We start from the raw sequence: 15,975 nt of genomic DNA, 5'->3' as shown, positions 1-15,975 counted from the left end.
TCAAATATGAATTTAATAGGGATACATAAATATTGTAGAAAATTCAAAAACATTAGTTGTAGAAAATACAAAAACATTTTAGTAAAAGATGACAAAAAGTGCCCTGATTTATCCATGGAATGAATGCCTTGAAACTTTGGGCTTGAGCGTCTCTCCACGTGTGGTCCAGCTGCAGAAATTGTACTGATTAAACCTTCTACTTACACCTGAAAGGCTTCAAGCGTTTAAGCCTAAATATAAGTATATACCATTACTTAAAAGTTAGAGGGGTTTTTTAAGATTTTTTTTTAGTTCTCATTTTTAAAGAGTTTTTTAAGGGCTTCTTTACTCAACTGCTTATGTACAGGCCTGTATAATAGCGCCTGAGCCTTTTATATTTACAAGAGGTTCAGCAATTCTTGTCCTGTTTCCTAAACTATACTAACTGTAGACTAAACACACAAGAACTTGTAAGGATTTCTGTTGTCTATTACCACTTTTTCACATGAATTGGTATGATTGTATATTATAGATGGGAATAGTAATTTCAAATTAGGGCTGAGATTCTGTTGGATTTTTGCAGAGGCTGAATTTTTTAAACAATGCTTTATTGAAAGTTGATTTCATTACTTCATTATTGATTAAGAATAGAAAATGTCAAATCATGGGCTCACAGATTGGATAAGGTTGGAAAGGAGATCATCTGATCAAGCAGGGCCACCTAAAACTGGGTGTCCAGGACTATGTCCAGCCAGCTTTTGAGTATCTCCAGGAAGAGAGACTTCACCATCTCCCTGGGCTACCTGTGCCAGTACTCAGTCACCCTCAGAGTAAAGAAGTGTTTCCTGATGTTCAGACGGAGCCTCCTGTGTTTCAGTCTGTACCCAATGTCTCTGGTCCTGCCACTGGGTACCACTGAAAAGAGCCTGGCTCCGTCTTCTTTGCACCCTCCCTTCTGGTATTTATATACATTGATAGGATCCCCCTGAGCCCTCTCTTCTCCAGACTGAACAGGTTCAGCTGTTTCAGCCTTTTTGCACACATGAGATGCTCCGGTCCCATCTTAGTGACCCTTTGTTGGACTCTCTCCAGTATGTCCATGTCTGTCTTGTGCTGGGGAGCCCAGAACTGGACACAAGTTTCAGTTGAAGCTTATTTTCTTTTTTCTTGCAGCCTTACCCACCTTTTATGACTCGAAGACTCACAGGGCGCAGCAGATATCGATCACAGCAGCCAATACCACCACACCCTTACCATCCCAGCCTATTACCTTATGTGCTGTAAGTGAAAAGTACATTTGCTTCCATGTAAGATATTAAGAAGTCAGAAAGCATCTTGGCACTTTTTATGGTAGGACTCTACCAGAGACCAGGCATATTTCACTTGTCTCAGAGGAGAACTTCCATTTCTGTGTAAATTTTTAATAACCAACACCAATGAGCAAGGAAAAATACAAGTGAACAGTTTTTGTCCAGTGTAGTTTTGTAGGTATTTTGAGGCACAGTAGCCTCTTGTTTCTGATCAAGTTGTAGGTGTCTTCACTTACAGAATAAATTAATTTGGTTTTGTTCTTAATTATAAAACAAAAGAGTGGGGACTTCTGTGATGTGTTACTCTTTATTGGCTAAAGTGCTACTTTGTCACAGCTGTCACATTTCTGTTCTGCCTCTGATTAGCTGTTTGTGGAAAAGATGTGGGACAATTAACATTTAGGAATTATCTGTAGTGTGCTATGGTAGACTCTCTGGAAGAGAGTTTGGGTCTATGACATGAGTTCTGTATGTGTTCTGTATTAGAAGTAAGAATTAAATGTTTGGAAAACAAAGATTAAGTTTCTGGTGACAAAGGTGACATTGACAAAGAAATAATCAAGCACTGACACCAGATCTGTAGATTCTCTCTGTGCAACTTCAGATGCAGTATGAAAATGGCACCAGAAATCTGATTCAGCAAAGTTGTTCAACTTTTCATCTTGCAGTCTGAGGGTAGTCTCATAGCTTCTTGCCTATTCATTGAGGACATGATGTGGCACAGGAATTCCTGATTCTACTGTATTAGTGCTTTTAAATTTGTGATTTCCATGTCTGTGGATGAAGTTTTGACCCACTGTACTACTTTGGGGAGAATAAAAAGACTTACTGAATGTACAACCAGAAAAACATCTCTTTGATCTCTCAGTCTGAAGGGATTCTGCTTTTACCAACATCACAGTACATGAGAAAGTGAATTTGTGCTTATCTTCAGGACAGGTTTGTCTAGTAGCAAACCCTATTTATCTTCAGTATGTGTTTCAGGCTTGCAGAAGTTGCAAGACTTTTATGTTGGAGATCTAAATGGACTTAGTATTCCATTTCGATGGTCTTCTATCCACTTAAGGAAATAAAACTTACTTAAAACCAGAATGTCATTTTTTTGTCATTTTTAGGTCTCTATAGTCTGTGATAATTAAGAGATTAATTTTTATAATAAAGCTGAGCTTGGTTAAAAGTATCAAGTGAAGCATGCATGCAGTTAATAAGTCAGCACACCCAATATAAGAAAGTAGCAGAAAAAGCATTTTCCTGTGACTCTTTCACTTCAAATGTCTATTCTTGACTTCAAACATAACATTTTTGCCAGTTCTGAGAACATGTTGATTTGAGAGGCATCAGGAAGATTACCTCTGCCAGATGTTTCTGTGCTTTTCTTCAGCAAGATGCTGAACCTTATCCTTGTTTGCTCTTGTGGTAGATCAATGCTCCCAGTGCCACCGGCAGTTGGACCAGCTTTCAGCTTTGAGTTGGATGTGGAAGATGGAGAGGTAGAAAACTATGAGGTTGGTGTGTGAACTACAGCTACCTTTAAAGAACAGATGTTACCTCAAACAATAGATAAAATTTTATTATATTTTGCTTTTAATCCTGGTTTTGCTTTTCAAATAAATGTAGTGACTGTGAAGACAGAATCCAAAAATTGTCCTTTCAGATTTTTTTTATAATACTGAATATAAGAAGTGTTTAGCTTTCTTTCTTGTCTATTGCTCTTTCCCAGAATTCACCTTTCCAGGTTAGTAATCATTAAATTGTTCAACTTTTATGTTCTCCATGCTACTCGTCTCCTTTCAAAATTTAATTGTTTTTAAATACCAAACAGAAGTGAAGCACTTTCAAAAGAAAAGGGTAAGTTACTGGTTTTATGAGTGTAACTTTCAGAGTAGTTTTAATACAGGATTAATTAATCTAAACATAATGTTTATAAAATTACTGCCTTTTCTTCTTGCCCTCTGGAGGGGATGGTAATTCACATCTAGAAATGCAGAACCCTCTTAAATATCCTAGGTAATTATGGGGCTGTTCCAGCTATTGTTTCTTTGCTGGTTCTGAAGCTAGTGGATTCCATTAGATTTCTCTTGAATTAGTCATCATTAACTGTGAATTTTGCATCTCTTTGCCTGTGCTCTCGTTAAGATATCTGTGTAGTTGCACATCTTCAGTTCAACAATGAGCACTTCTGTAATAACTTCTGTGGTGGTTCAGAAGCAGCAATGTCTTCTGAGAATTTGGCCCTAGGTTCAGTACTGTAAGAAATCAATACCATTTTCAGCTTTCATAGTATCTTTTCTCTGCATTGATTGTCTGTCACACTCATGTCATTTCCTAGGCCCCTCATGAAGGAGTGTGAGTTAAATACATGACAGATTGCAAATTATATACATGAAAGGATTTTAGTTGCAATAGTTGGCTTACAGAAAATTAACATAAAATTAGCAGCCAAAAAAGTGCCTAAAGTTTGATGATATGTATTTGTTTTCCAGATTGAGGATAAAATCTCCATATTTTAATTCAACTAGCCCAAGACATGGAGTGGGAATCATAAACTGTCCCATTAAATTTATGATTTCTCTCACAAGACCAAATTCACATATTCTTACAAAAGAAATTGACAATTTCTTTCTGGTTACTGGCACTGTTAATTTCATAGCAGGGAGAGACGATCCCTCAGAAGCGATTTATTGAGCTGTGTATGCAGATAGGAAATTGGGTCCTTGGGAAGTGGGTTTTGAAATCCCAGAGATAATACCTTACATAATTACAATGATGGTTAAGCTCTGAAAGACTTTCCAAGGAGCTTGTATTGTGTGGGAGAACTAAGCTTCTAAACATTTCTTGATAGAAGGGTGTTCTGTGCTAGCAGCTGGTGTAGTGAGATGTGATGGTAGTGCCCAGCACTAATGGAACCAGAGCCTGTTTGATCAGTGAATTTTTAAATGTCTAGTTTCCATGTTTTGCAGGCACTGCTAAATTTGGCAGAACGTCTGGGAGAAGCCAAACCACGGGGATTAACAAAAGCAGACATTGAGCAGCTTCCATCCTACAGGTTCAATCCAAACAATCACCAGTCAGAGCAGACATTGTAAGTATATTGGTCTCTTTCAAGGATCCATAATTTAGGTGGCCTGATTTTCATTTCTTTAACTTGCAGTCACAGCTAGGTGAGAAGAGCAAGAATACTTGATTTGTGATGTGAAAGCACAGTAAATAAAAAAACCAACTAAACACCCATAGAACCCCACAGTCAATTCTCAGTTTCCATTGTCAGATGTAGATCACTGTAGTTCTGAAGGAGTAAAGTAGCTACTTGTTGCAATCATACCTGTAAGGTTTTGTATGGAATTGCATATTTGTTGTTCTTACATAGCAGATACATTTGAACTTCATTGTCTTTTTTAGATGTGTGGTGTGCATGTGTGATTTTGAGTCAAGGCAGCTACTTAGAGTCTTACCCTGTAACCACGAGTTCCATGCCAAGTGTGTTGATAAATGGCTGAAGGTAAGAAAAGTAATCCTATCTTAGATGAAATAGATTATGTGGTTTAATAGGAGTGGGTGGGGATATTTTGCTGTTAAGCTTCATTTTGTCTTGTTTTGTGTTTCTGATTCTTAGAAATGTCAGCAGAATGGAAGCACTGCCTAGATATTATATTATTCTAATAATTATGAAGGCTGTTTCTTCACAATATTTGGCACAATGGAAAATGAATACAATTGTTTTCATTGACAGCTCTTACTGTGTTTTCTATTTGCTTAAAACAATAACCCTGCGTTTGAGTAATACACAACATTAAAGAAGACTTGAGAAAAAGTAAATAATATAGGAGGTATGATATAGAGTTTGATGATGATGGTGGCTTCAACTGTTTTACATTCCTTGCCTAGCAAGAATGAGTACCAACACATTTCCTTCCCCACTTTGCTGTTAATGTTGGTTTCTGGGGCAAATTAAGTGGGTTACATATGTACATTTATGTATATGTATATGTATATACACAGAAATGTAATATATATAGATAAAAACTACAGTTGTACAAAATAATTTACCCATCGAAGAGGATTTGAGCAAAAAAGAAAGGCTCAAGAGTCAGGACCACCCAGTAAGAGCTCTGATTAAATAGCAGCTGTGCAGAAGTTGAGAAGAACAAGAAATACAAGTAGATTATGGCGGACATTTCTACAGGCTGCATTGAACCATATCTATTGCCAGCAAGGTATTGATTCTCATCTTGCCTCAGTTTTTTAACTGTTATATTCTATTCAGCTTTAATCCATTTAGTCTATTGTGTGGAACCTCCGAAACTGCAGTGATCCTATGTTGATATGGTCCCTAGAAAATTACAGATGGTGTTTGTTGTTTTGGAAAAAGAAATAAACCCCCCTTGCCTTTGCGGCATCATAAATATGGCATCATATCTTTGGCAAGTGCTAAAAGTGCAGACAATGAAAAAAAATCAAGTCAATATTGACAGTATTTTTTTCCTAAGAAGATCCCAAGAATAATGAGAAGGATTTGAAAAGGGGATATCAAATTGCCCTTTGTCTACAGTACCCATAGTAGTGTAAGTCTAAAGCTCTTACAAAATCTAGGACTAGTGTAACTGCTTGTAATGCTCATAGTTTTTGGTAGAAATGGTCCAAAAGTATCTGAATTCACATGCTCAAGTATCAGCAAGAGTAATCTAAACACCTGGTTGTTTTATTGTCATACTAAGAAGCTACATGCACAGACTCCACATAACATTATCGTTTTTTCTCTGCTAGATGTATGCAGTTTTTTTCACTTACTATAAATTCAGAGTAGAGTCTATACGTATCAAAGTGGTGTCTTCAATGTCCCCCTTCTCTTCTCAAGCAGCATCCACACTACATGTGTCAATGTTTCATGGCATGAAATTGTCTAAGTCAGTTGTGGTGTGGACAGTGAGTATCCAGGGATAGTATTCTCTCCACTTTATGGAAAGAAGGGGAAACAAAAAGAAAATGTCATCTGACATAGCATGTGAGATAGTGGATGCTATAGGTTTATTATGTGGATTTTTTTAAAGACAGTTCTTCCCAGGCTATTAATGCAAAAAAAAATATACCTCTGATTCATAGAACCCCTGATCTGCAGTTTTCTGGAAGTTAGAGGAACACATCAGGAAAGTACCATGCGTGTTTGTCTTTTTCTTAATGTTCTTTTCTTACCTGACATCCCACTGAGGGGTCAGACAAGCATGTTGAGTTAATCTCTTTTGGACTCAGTGTGTTACTTTAAAAGTTAAGAGTTAGTCCTTTCAATTGCTAATGAACTGGCAATAGACTTTGGAACTGCAAAGTGAAAAAACCAAATTTAGTTTAGTCAGTTTTCATAATCATAGTGTACTATTCTAGCAGTGAAATTGTTTTGTTGATGTTCCTGTCCCATCTTAGAATCTACATTTTCTAACAGATCTTCACCTGTAGTATTTTGTTAAGGTTGTCTTTAGAATGAGGTGCAAGATACGCAATCCAAATGTTGAGGGGTGCAGTTAAACCTGGTAGAATTTGCATTGACATTGTTTTTCCAGAGCTGAGTGCATAATAAGATAGACAACATTAAACCATCATAGTGTAGGTTCACTAATAGACTACTTTTACACCATGTGGGCTCAGTTACACTGGTACAAAGATGGTGTCTGCAAATAAACACTATTTTGCTTTGGAAGCTCTAACGAATAACCTGTAATAGCAGTCTGTTTTAGTTACTGCTTCTGTCTAAACTTGGTTGCAGTTAAGAAGCTAACATCTGGAAGTGATAATAACTGGAAAATATTTTGTGCTTTAGTTTTGCTTCTGTCCATTTTTTATGAATTTGAGAGCTTTTTTTAATGTATCTTGATTGTATAATTATATCCACATCTACCTAATTCACATCATCCAGCCAACATCATGTTCATAAATTGTACAAGGGAAAATTAAAATTGTAGCTTTCAGTATTTGTAATGTTTACTCCACTAAGTAGACAAAAAATTATCGGTTAGTCACTATTTTTTACTAATTTAATCTCATTTCTTTGAAGAATGTATTTGTTATCTAGGACTATTTCTAGAACTATGGAGTCAAATTAATTTTTTTTAAGTTTCACCATATGTCACTTTAGTGGAAGATATAAATAAAAGGTTAGTGATTCAACTGAGTACTTTAAAAATATTCTTCTTGGGTTGCCTGTTGGTGATGATGGCGAAGTAAAAAAACTCTCTAAAAATGTTTTTTGGCTTGTGTTTTGTGTATGCATGGAATATGTGACGGTACTATCTTTTTAGGTGGCAAGTAAGTAGAAAGAGCAAGTAAGAGGAAATGTTCTATAACAGTGCATTAAGTTACCCACTTCAGCTAAAATACTTCCCTATTTAAACAAACTCAAAGACTTAACAAGAGAAGATATAATACAGTGGAGGAAGCAAAAGAATTAAAAAGAGACAGGTTATCCTTTCACTTTTTGTAGTATTCCCAATTCCCGTGCTTCACAGTATTCGGCTCCTTCTTACCCTATATCCTCTTCTAGTCAAGTATGAACACATGAGAAGTGTGTTCTTCTATAAAATAAAAGTAATTGTGAATAATGTTAAAAGGACAACCTGCCTTTATATTTAACATACGAGGAAATGCTGTATTATATATAAGAAAAGACAAACTGTAACTATACTTCAACTTATTTCTGATAGACTAACACCAATGTAGTGCAATGCTTTTTAGAGGATTCTAGTAGCCCTATAGTTTTGTTATTCTAAATGCAGTTCACTTTAACTATAAATTTCTATAAAATACATTTAAAAAATCAGTTCATTGTGCAGCACTCTGTAGTTACAGCACAAAATTAAGTCTGCCTGGAAGAGTGGCAAGTTAGAAGGTCAGTATTAAAATATTATGTCCCCCTCGCTCCTCTTTTGGTGTCAAAGAGTCATATGAAATGCCAGGAGGGGGAAATTAATTTCATGAAAGACACAATAATACAACTAAAGTTAAAGCAGATGTTCATGTAGGATCTTGAAAAGCAAGCAGTGGCTTGGTGTCCATGAGTATTCATTTTATCCTGGCACAGTAGGTCTATGTCTGCAATTCCTGTCAGGAAATTACTCCTACTGAATGGTGTTCTGTGGTGCAAGTGGTTGTTACTTCAGTACCAACCTAAATGAATAGCTTTTGATTCATTAATCCACTGAATGTTTAAGAACATGCCTTTTTATTTTAAACATTATATTAGCCAGTTTAGAATCAGGCACATGAAATGCAATGAAATGAAATGAAATGAAATGAAATTAAATTAAATTAAATTAAATTAAATGGAATGAAATGACTGACTAAGGACATTTTGAAGTATATTTTGAAACTGCTAGTGAAAGAGCAAGAAATCTAAGTTTAATTGATACTCCAATTCATGATTTACAAAAATTACAAAGCAATAAAGTGTATGGACAGTGCTAACAGTTGACAGCAGGAAAATTGACAGGAAAACTAAATTGTAACTTTAACTTCCATTACTGAATAATGTTTTTCAGTAATAAATAACATAGTACTTTCATTGGATTAGTTATTGTTTGGATTTAAAATATTTGACAAAGAATTATGAATTCTGGCCTACAGAATCATATTTCTTGATGCTCTTCACTTGTATTTTCATTGAAAAATCTGTTGCCTTAGAAGACTTGGAGTACAGTGGTTGGTCCTGCAGTTTTGGTAACTATGAAGTAGAAAATTTGTGACAGGGAAGAGCTCTCTTCACTTTTCACTTTGCAAGGGAAGTATTGACTCATTTTTCTGGGGCTTTTTCTTATTATTTACTAAAATGAAATTAGCCAGTATTTGAAAAGGGTAATGAGAAGGCAGAAATACTTTCCCAGTAGCTTAAGGAATATTACTTCTTATCTGTCTTACTTTTTAAGGAAGCTAGAAAAGTAAATAGAGTAGAAGTAGAAAAGTGAGTCAGAGGACATATTTTCAGTGTGCTTTACTAAAAAGTTAAATCTAGACCTGCTGGTGTGAGTTACTTGAATACCTGCTTGGTCGGGTCATCTTTTCTTTATTTATTTTTTTTATTCCCCTTCCCCTTGACTAAAAGGCCCTCCCTTTTCCCCTGGTTTTCTTTCAGCTTTGACCAAGTCTATATAATATATTCTGTGACGATAACCGAATAAACAAAGTATGGTGTCATTCCTCATCAATACAGTTTGTAGCAATATGACATCTTCAAACAAAATGTTTATTTGAGCCCAGGGTGTCTCAGTTTGTTTTGGTGGTTTTCTTTGGCATACAGTACAGGTTGTTAGTTGCATCCATCTGACTGCAATATACTGTAATTGTGAATCCACGTTAATGAAACCACCATCACTTAGCTAGAGCCTTATTTGTTGTCTTGCTTTGGCTTTAAAGATAAAAGGCACAATTATTTTTTTGTAAATGTAATTTTGAATTGACAAACTCACCACACTATTCAAACATAACAAAACAAATTAAGAAAAGGCATAAGCACATTCTGTCTTCTCTTGAATTGCTCTTCAGTGGTCACAGATGTCAGTGTCACATACAAATTACTTTAACAATGTATTTGTCAGTCTGATTAACCCTATTTTATTTTTCTGGTTTTACAGGCAAATCGTACCTGCCCGATTTGTAGAGCTGATGCTTCAGAAGTGCATCGTGATTCAGAATGACCAATCTAAGAGCACAAACAAATCTGGTTCGGGTGTTTCTGGTCACATGTATATATGAACTCTCTATTGAACTTACCTACCCATGTGGCTTCCAGCCTACCCTTTACACAAAAGGGTCAATGGACCTTACTTTGCACTGTGTGACTTAATCAATTATAAAGCTTATAATTAGTCTTCACAGTTACGGGATTGTTATACTAACAAGTGTGATTGGAACTCCAAAGATTTTTTTTTAGCTTAATTTTGTGTGTGCACTAACATTCCCTGGGTTTTGTGTGATCATTCCAAGTGTTGCTGCAAGATTACTGTGGATGTGATCTTTTAGCATGTGCTTTTATATAAAAGAAAAAAGGAAAAAAAGTGGTAGCTCCAAACAATATAGCAATCTACCTTATATAGAGCCTTCAGATACTGTGAGTGGATATGAATGGTGTGAATGTGTGTTTGTCTGAGAGAGGGGTGAGTGAAGTGTGCTTGTGACTGGGTGTGCCTGTGTGTTTGAGAACCTATATACCAGCATGTACTGAGAACGTATGTGTGTAGTAATAATTATGCTGCAATGTATAATCTTGTGAGTTATTTAAACAGTACTAGTACTGTACACTGGTTCCCTTCCTTGTGTTTGCAGTTGCACACTGAATGTGATGGGTGCAGCAATTACAGACATTTAGTATTTTGTCCCCAACGTACTTACAGGTGTAAAGACCTTTCTACCTACTACTATTCAAACAGCTGTTATGCTTCCCCTTCACTGGAGGCTTTAAGTGTGTAACACTAAAGAATGAATTCATTCTTCATACATTACTAACCTTGGAGGTTTTATCGTATGTTTAAAAGTCTGGATTTTTTTAATGGCTGATTTACAAGTTATTTTATCAATGTAGAGTCACAGTATCATATTTAGCAATACTAATGTTTTCAATTGCTAATATATCAGTGTTTTTCTGTTTTCCTTTCAAATTTTTCTAGCTGGGTTTACCAGTTACATGTTTCTTTCATGAAGGGAAGCAGGAAGTACACTGAGGATGTCCTGGTCTTGTGGAACATTCTTAACTTTTGCCCATTGTACTTGCTAAGGACATCATCTTTTAGCTTATAAACATTGGCTTTAATCACATTCATTCTTTGTCATCTACAAGGAAGTTGGTATGTAACTAAAATAACTTGTAAAAGGTTACAATTTTATTCCTGCGATTTCATGAATAAAATACATTTTTTAGCGTTTTCTCAGAGAAGTAGAATTTCATATTTCTTTCACCCTATCACAAGACAAAGTAGGTTTTGGTCATAACCTGCAGAATTCAGTTGCCCAGATGCTGCTTCTTTCCCTTCCTTATTTCATGATGAGTGTAATAGGAAGAAGGAACTCCAAGGTTATTGCAGTCAAGTTTCCAGAGTGTTTCACTAGAGGAGAAATTTGGAATACTTTCCAGAACAATGCTGTGAAAAAGGAGGGGATAACATCTATTCAAGTGGTCTGAGTAATATTTTATTTGGGCCATTGAAAAAGATGAGCTTTTTTTGTAACATTCACACTGTTAACGTCTCTGATGTGTTCTAGCAAAATATTTAGGTCTGCATATGCCACAATTATTAAAAGGATACACTTTTTGCAAGGAAACTTTTCTCATAAATTCAGTGTCATTTCTTTGGTTGCAGCAGCAGCACAAGTGGCACAATTACCAGTATTGCTACAACTTGCTGCCAGTCTCAACTTTAAGTTTATTCTTTATAATTTCTGATGCTTTTGTATGCTGCTATGCTTTAGTATTAGTTAAAATTTCAAACAGTGTTAGATGTTCTCCATGCTGGTTTTCCTCTTTGAAGATTTTACAGACCAGTCACAGCCCTTGGTGCAGCTAAATAAAAGCACAATTTTGCCCTGTTTCAGTTGTTTTTCCCTCTGTTTAGTTATGCAGGTAGTTCTGAAAAGCAGTGATGCTTTATATACCTGTCCATACTTAGGAACACTAAATAAATAAAAATGCTGTTACTTCCACTTCAAAATACTAGAATTTCTTTTTCCTCCCTTCCAATGGAGTTAAAGAATAGGCTTTTCACAATAGCACCTAGCAGTTTAATTACATGTAATAAAATTTATTTTTTTAACAAATAAAATCATGTTTTAAAAGCATATGCCACGTATGTCTTACAAAACTTAGCCTCTTTTATATATCTGCAAAACAAAAAGAATCTGTGTACAGATTCAAACATGACTAACATTTCTGTGTTTAGTATTCAGTTCAAAGCATGGAAAGAGAGTACTTTACTTGATACAAGTGAACAGGACACATACTTCTGAAGCTGAGGGAAAGTAGTTCTCTTTCTGGAACTGGAGAAGTGTCCCTTTTCCCCCTCTAAAATTTATTGAGACAATGGGACATCTAGGAGATGGTCTAAGTTGGTAAAATCCTGCAATGAATTGTTGCACTCCTATGGCTCATCTCTTCTGGAATGGTTCTTCGGTTTGCTTGGATGAATGGGGACTTGCTTCCCATGGTTAATGTGTACAAAGAGCACACATGCTTATATTTTGAATTAGCTCAGACAGGCTACAACCACATCTTCTGTGGTGGCTGTCAAGGGCAGGGGATTTATGTTCAGCTCTTAATTGCCATATATTATGCACAGCTGCCGTGGTGCCTGATAGCACCTGAATTCAGCAACACTTCTTTTATGTTTGTTGCCTTTCTGCCATCCAATGACTTATCCAAAAAAACCAAAAATACTCAACCTCCAATATGTTTGCTTTATCATATTGGCATTGCTGTGGTTTTTTGCATAAACTGTCAATTTAATTTGACATTTTGGTGGATATCAAGGCCTACAGATAATTCCAGTGTCTCAGTTTTTGGCTTTCTTTAGAAAAAGAAGTAAGGCCATATATTGTATGTCATTTTGTACATGCTTTTGAATGTGACTTCACAGCTGTTAACACAAAGCATAATACTTGGGATGAGACTTAACAACTGTTTTAATTGTAGAAAACAGTTTTAACTGAGTTATCTTTGGGCCTTTGTAAAAGCTGTGTTTTTTTTTCCTTTGGTACATTGTTACCTCATTTTGCTACTTGTGTTTCAGACTTGCTAATTATGAAAGCTTATGGTTTTTGTTGGAATCATATTTTGTTAAGTGTTTTCTTTAAATCATGTGCTATTGTATCATGTAACATGTAGTTTTAAATGTATTCTAAATATCTGTAACCAAATCATTTGAAGGCTTGATAAATTTTTAACAAAATTTGTACTTTTTTATGAGAGTTACTAGTAATGCTTTACTAGGTAGTGCAATGAATTTTTATTTTTAATCCCTGTGCCCAATTTTGGAGTTGAGAGAGTTGTTCGGTAATAAATGTATGATGTACACTTACACAATTTTGTTCTGTTCTTTCTCTGAGGTTTTCTTTTATTAGTGGGCATATTTCTGTGCATCATCATGCAAATTGAAATATTACTGGCAACAGTCACTTGTGTTGTAGGTGTTTTGCCACCTTAACTGTAGCACACAACTTTTTCTTTATCCTTATGTTGAGAGAGCTTCAGAAACTGATCTGAAATGCTGTACCATGTTTCTGAGAGTGTGAGAATTCAACATACCCAAATCCTTGTGTTCTAAAGATCTTATTTACTTAGCCAGAAGAAACTTTGCAGGGATGAAAGTTCTTGTTAGGTATACTATTTGCACTGTGAATCAGCTGAAGAGATGTGTTACACTTTTGCAGTGCCTTAACAATAGTAAGTGATGCATCCTGAATTATGATGGTTTAATTACCCAGGGTCACACAAGAAACTGGTAGTAAAACAAAACCAAAAAGAAAGAAAAAAAAGTGGAGTTGTGTGATTTTGGTTTTAAGATAATGTAATCTAAGTTGACAGATGTAGTTATTTAAGAGGTTTTCATTTACATAGGAGATTTTAATAGCTGCATCTATAGCAGGTGTTCTAGGTACTCAGTCATATTTGAAGATTAATTCATGCTTTTGAGAATTCTTATGCAGGTCCACATACATACCTTTTGGATTTTGGAATTGTTGGAAAAGAGAAAGGTATCAATCTGTGAGCTCAGATACTTGCAAAGTCACATTTTTGCACATGACTATATTGTAGAGCAGCTTCCAGCATCATCAGTAGTTTGGCCATGATCAGTCCTAGCCTGAAGAGCAGAATTGCCCTGCTCCTCTCTCCTGATCTGGTCTATGCTCCCCACCTTTGTGTCACAGCATCTCAGTCTCTTCCTCAGCCTGTGCAATGGCCGTCTTTGCTCACAAGCCTGTGTTACCACTCCTTGAGAGTCTCCTGGCGTTCTCATTAGTTAGCTGACAATTTCTGTTGCTAACTTCTAGTAAATCATATCACTGCCACCAGATACTGCATCCTGTGTACTCTTTGTGATTCTGTTTTCCTTTCTTGCTTTCAGCTACTGCCTACAGCTCTAGTTTCTCTATCTCATGTGTCTGCTGTAACCCTCCTTCTCCCACAGCTCACACTATGATGCACACAACCATCTGACTTTCAGATGTGGTATTTCCTTGCAACTGATTAGCCTTGCACATTCATGATTTACATGCCCACATTGCTTTTCAACTGATTCAGGAATGCTTAAGATACCATTTCTTCTTTAGTCTTACATATGCAATAGACAGGCTTGGCTTTTCAGGAGCAGTGGCATTGCTGCAGCTTTTGTCCAATTCTAGCCTTTGCTAACCTTGGTAGATGTAGATGTATTTATTTAACAGTATAAGAATCTTCCCTTGTCTTTGATTCTTTGAGGAATTAGGGGACACTTCCAAATCAACTACCCTTGTCCTTACAGGGGACTTCAACTTGCCAGAAATCAGCTGGGAGCCATCACACAGGTGGTACAACCCAGGTCGTAACATTCTTAAAAACCTTGGTGACAGCTTTACAGAAGCGAAGGGAGCCAGCTGGGAAAGATTCCCTCCTTGACCTTGTCAACAGAGAGGTCTTGTGGGTGGAGATTGGCTCCGTCTTGGCCACAGTGACCACAAAGTGGTTAAAATCTTTGTTGATGTGAGGGAAAATCCCAGCAAAATCTCAGCTCTGAACATGAGGAGAGCAGATTGCTCAGGGAACTAGTAAGTTAAATCGTCTGGGAAAATGTTCAGGCAGATGCTGGGGTCCATCAGTGCTGGTCACTTTTTAAACATCACCTAGGGGCACAGTTAACAGGCAATTCCTAAAAGTTGGAAGTCAGGGAGGTGGGGCATCTTCTCTTGGAAATAAGGCAAAAAGTAAGGTATATGCCCTATGAAGTAAGGTCAGGTAACATAGAGAGAATGCAGAGGTGCTGCCTCCCATTGTAGTTAGAAAATTTATGCAGCCAAAGCTCTACTGGAGTAGAAGCTGGCCAGAAACAGGGACAATAAAAACAGTCTTTTCAAATATATTAATGGCAAAAGGCAGTGTTGAAAATAACAGCAACCTGTTACAGGTCTCACTTCACTGCCGGGTAAAATTGTGGAAAAGATTATTCTTGGAGTACTGAAAAACACTTGGAGGACAACCCAGTCATCAGTCACAGCCACCACAGCTTCATGAGGGGAAAGTCCTGCTTGTCCAATCTGATTTCCTTCTACAGCAACATAACCCACCTAGCTGACCAAGCAAAGCCAGGTGATGTAATCTTTTTGGGTTTCAGTAAAGCTTTCCATACTGTCTCTGTCAGTATCTTTCTGGACAAAACACCCAGCCCACAGCTGGATAAACACGTGATGGGTGAGCAGCTGGCTCAAGGATCAGGCACAAAGGGCAATAGTGAATGGGGTGACATCAGACTGGTGTGACCTATCACTGGTGGTGGTCCACAGGGCTCCATCCTCAGTCCTGTGCTCTTCAACAGCTTCATTAAAGGCCAGTCTCACATGCTGGCCTTTGCAATGGATTGCACTGTGTGCCACTTAACACATCACTGTGTCTCAAAGTGTGGTTTCCAATTGTAAAAGAACTCCAGTACTATCAGACTTCTAGTACCTAGAACAAAATTCAGCAAAT

At 36.7% G+C, this 15,975-nt stretch overlaps 1 protein-coding gene across 8 annotated transcripts in view; it reads left to right on the top strand.

Annotated features, from left to right (window-relative positions):
- The window catches only part of RNF38 (ring finger protein 38), a 110,343-nt gene extending 97,016 nt beyond the window's left edge, over positions 1-13,327 (top strand). For 7 of the 8 annotated variants that reach the window (XM_053931532.1, XM_053931534.1, XM_053931539.1 and 4 more), the window contains 5 exons: positions 1,153-1,259; positions 2,710-2,794; positions 4,250-4,371; positions 4,689-4,788; positions 9,902-13,327. In XM_053931532.1, coding sequence (XP_053787507.1) covers positions 1,153-1,259; positions 2,710-2,794; positions 4,250-4,371; positions 4,689-4,788; positions 9,902-9,964 — 477 coding nt within the window. In that variant the 3' untranslated portion in view covers positions 9,965-13,327. Of the gene's footprint in view, positions 1-1,152; positions 1,260-2,709; positions 2,795-4,249; positions 4,372-4,688; positions 4,789-4,902; positions 5,044-9,901 lie in introns of those variants that run through there. The other variant, XM_053931533.1, reaches the window with a different exon arrangement.
- The last annotated feature ends 2,648 nt before the right edge of the window (positions 13,328-15,975 follow it).

Source organism: Vidua chalybeata, chromosome Z (genome assembly GCF_026979565.1).
Source record: "Vidua chalybeata isolate OUT-0048 chromosome Z, bVidCha1 merged haplotype, whole genome shotgun sequence".
Taxonomy (NCBI): Eukaryota; Metazoa; Chordata; class Aves; order Passeriformes; family Viduidae; genus Vidua; species Vidua chalybeata.
The sequence above is the reverse complement of the archived record's forward strand: the minus strand, read 5'-3'. Positions and strand labels throughout refer to the sequence as shown.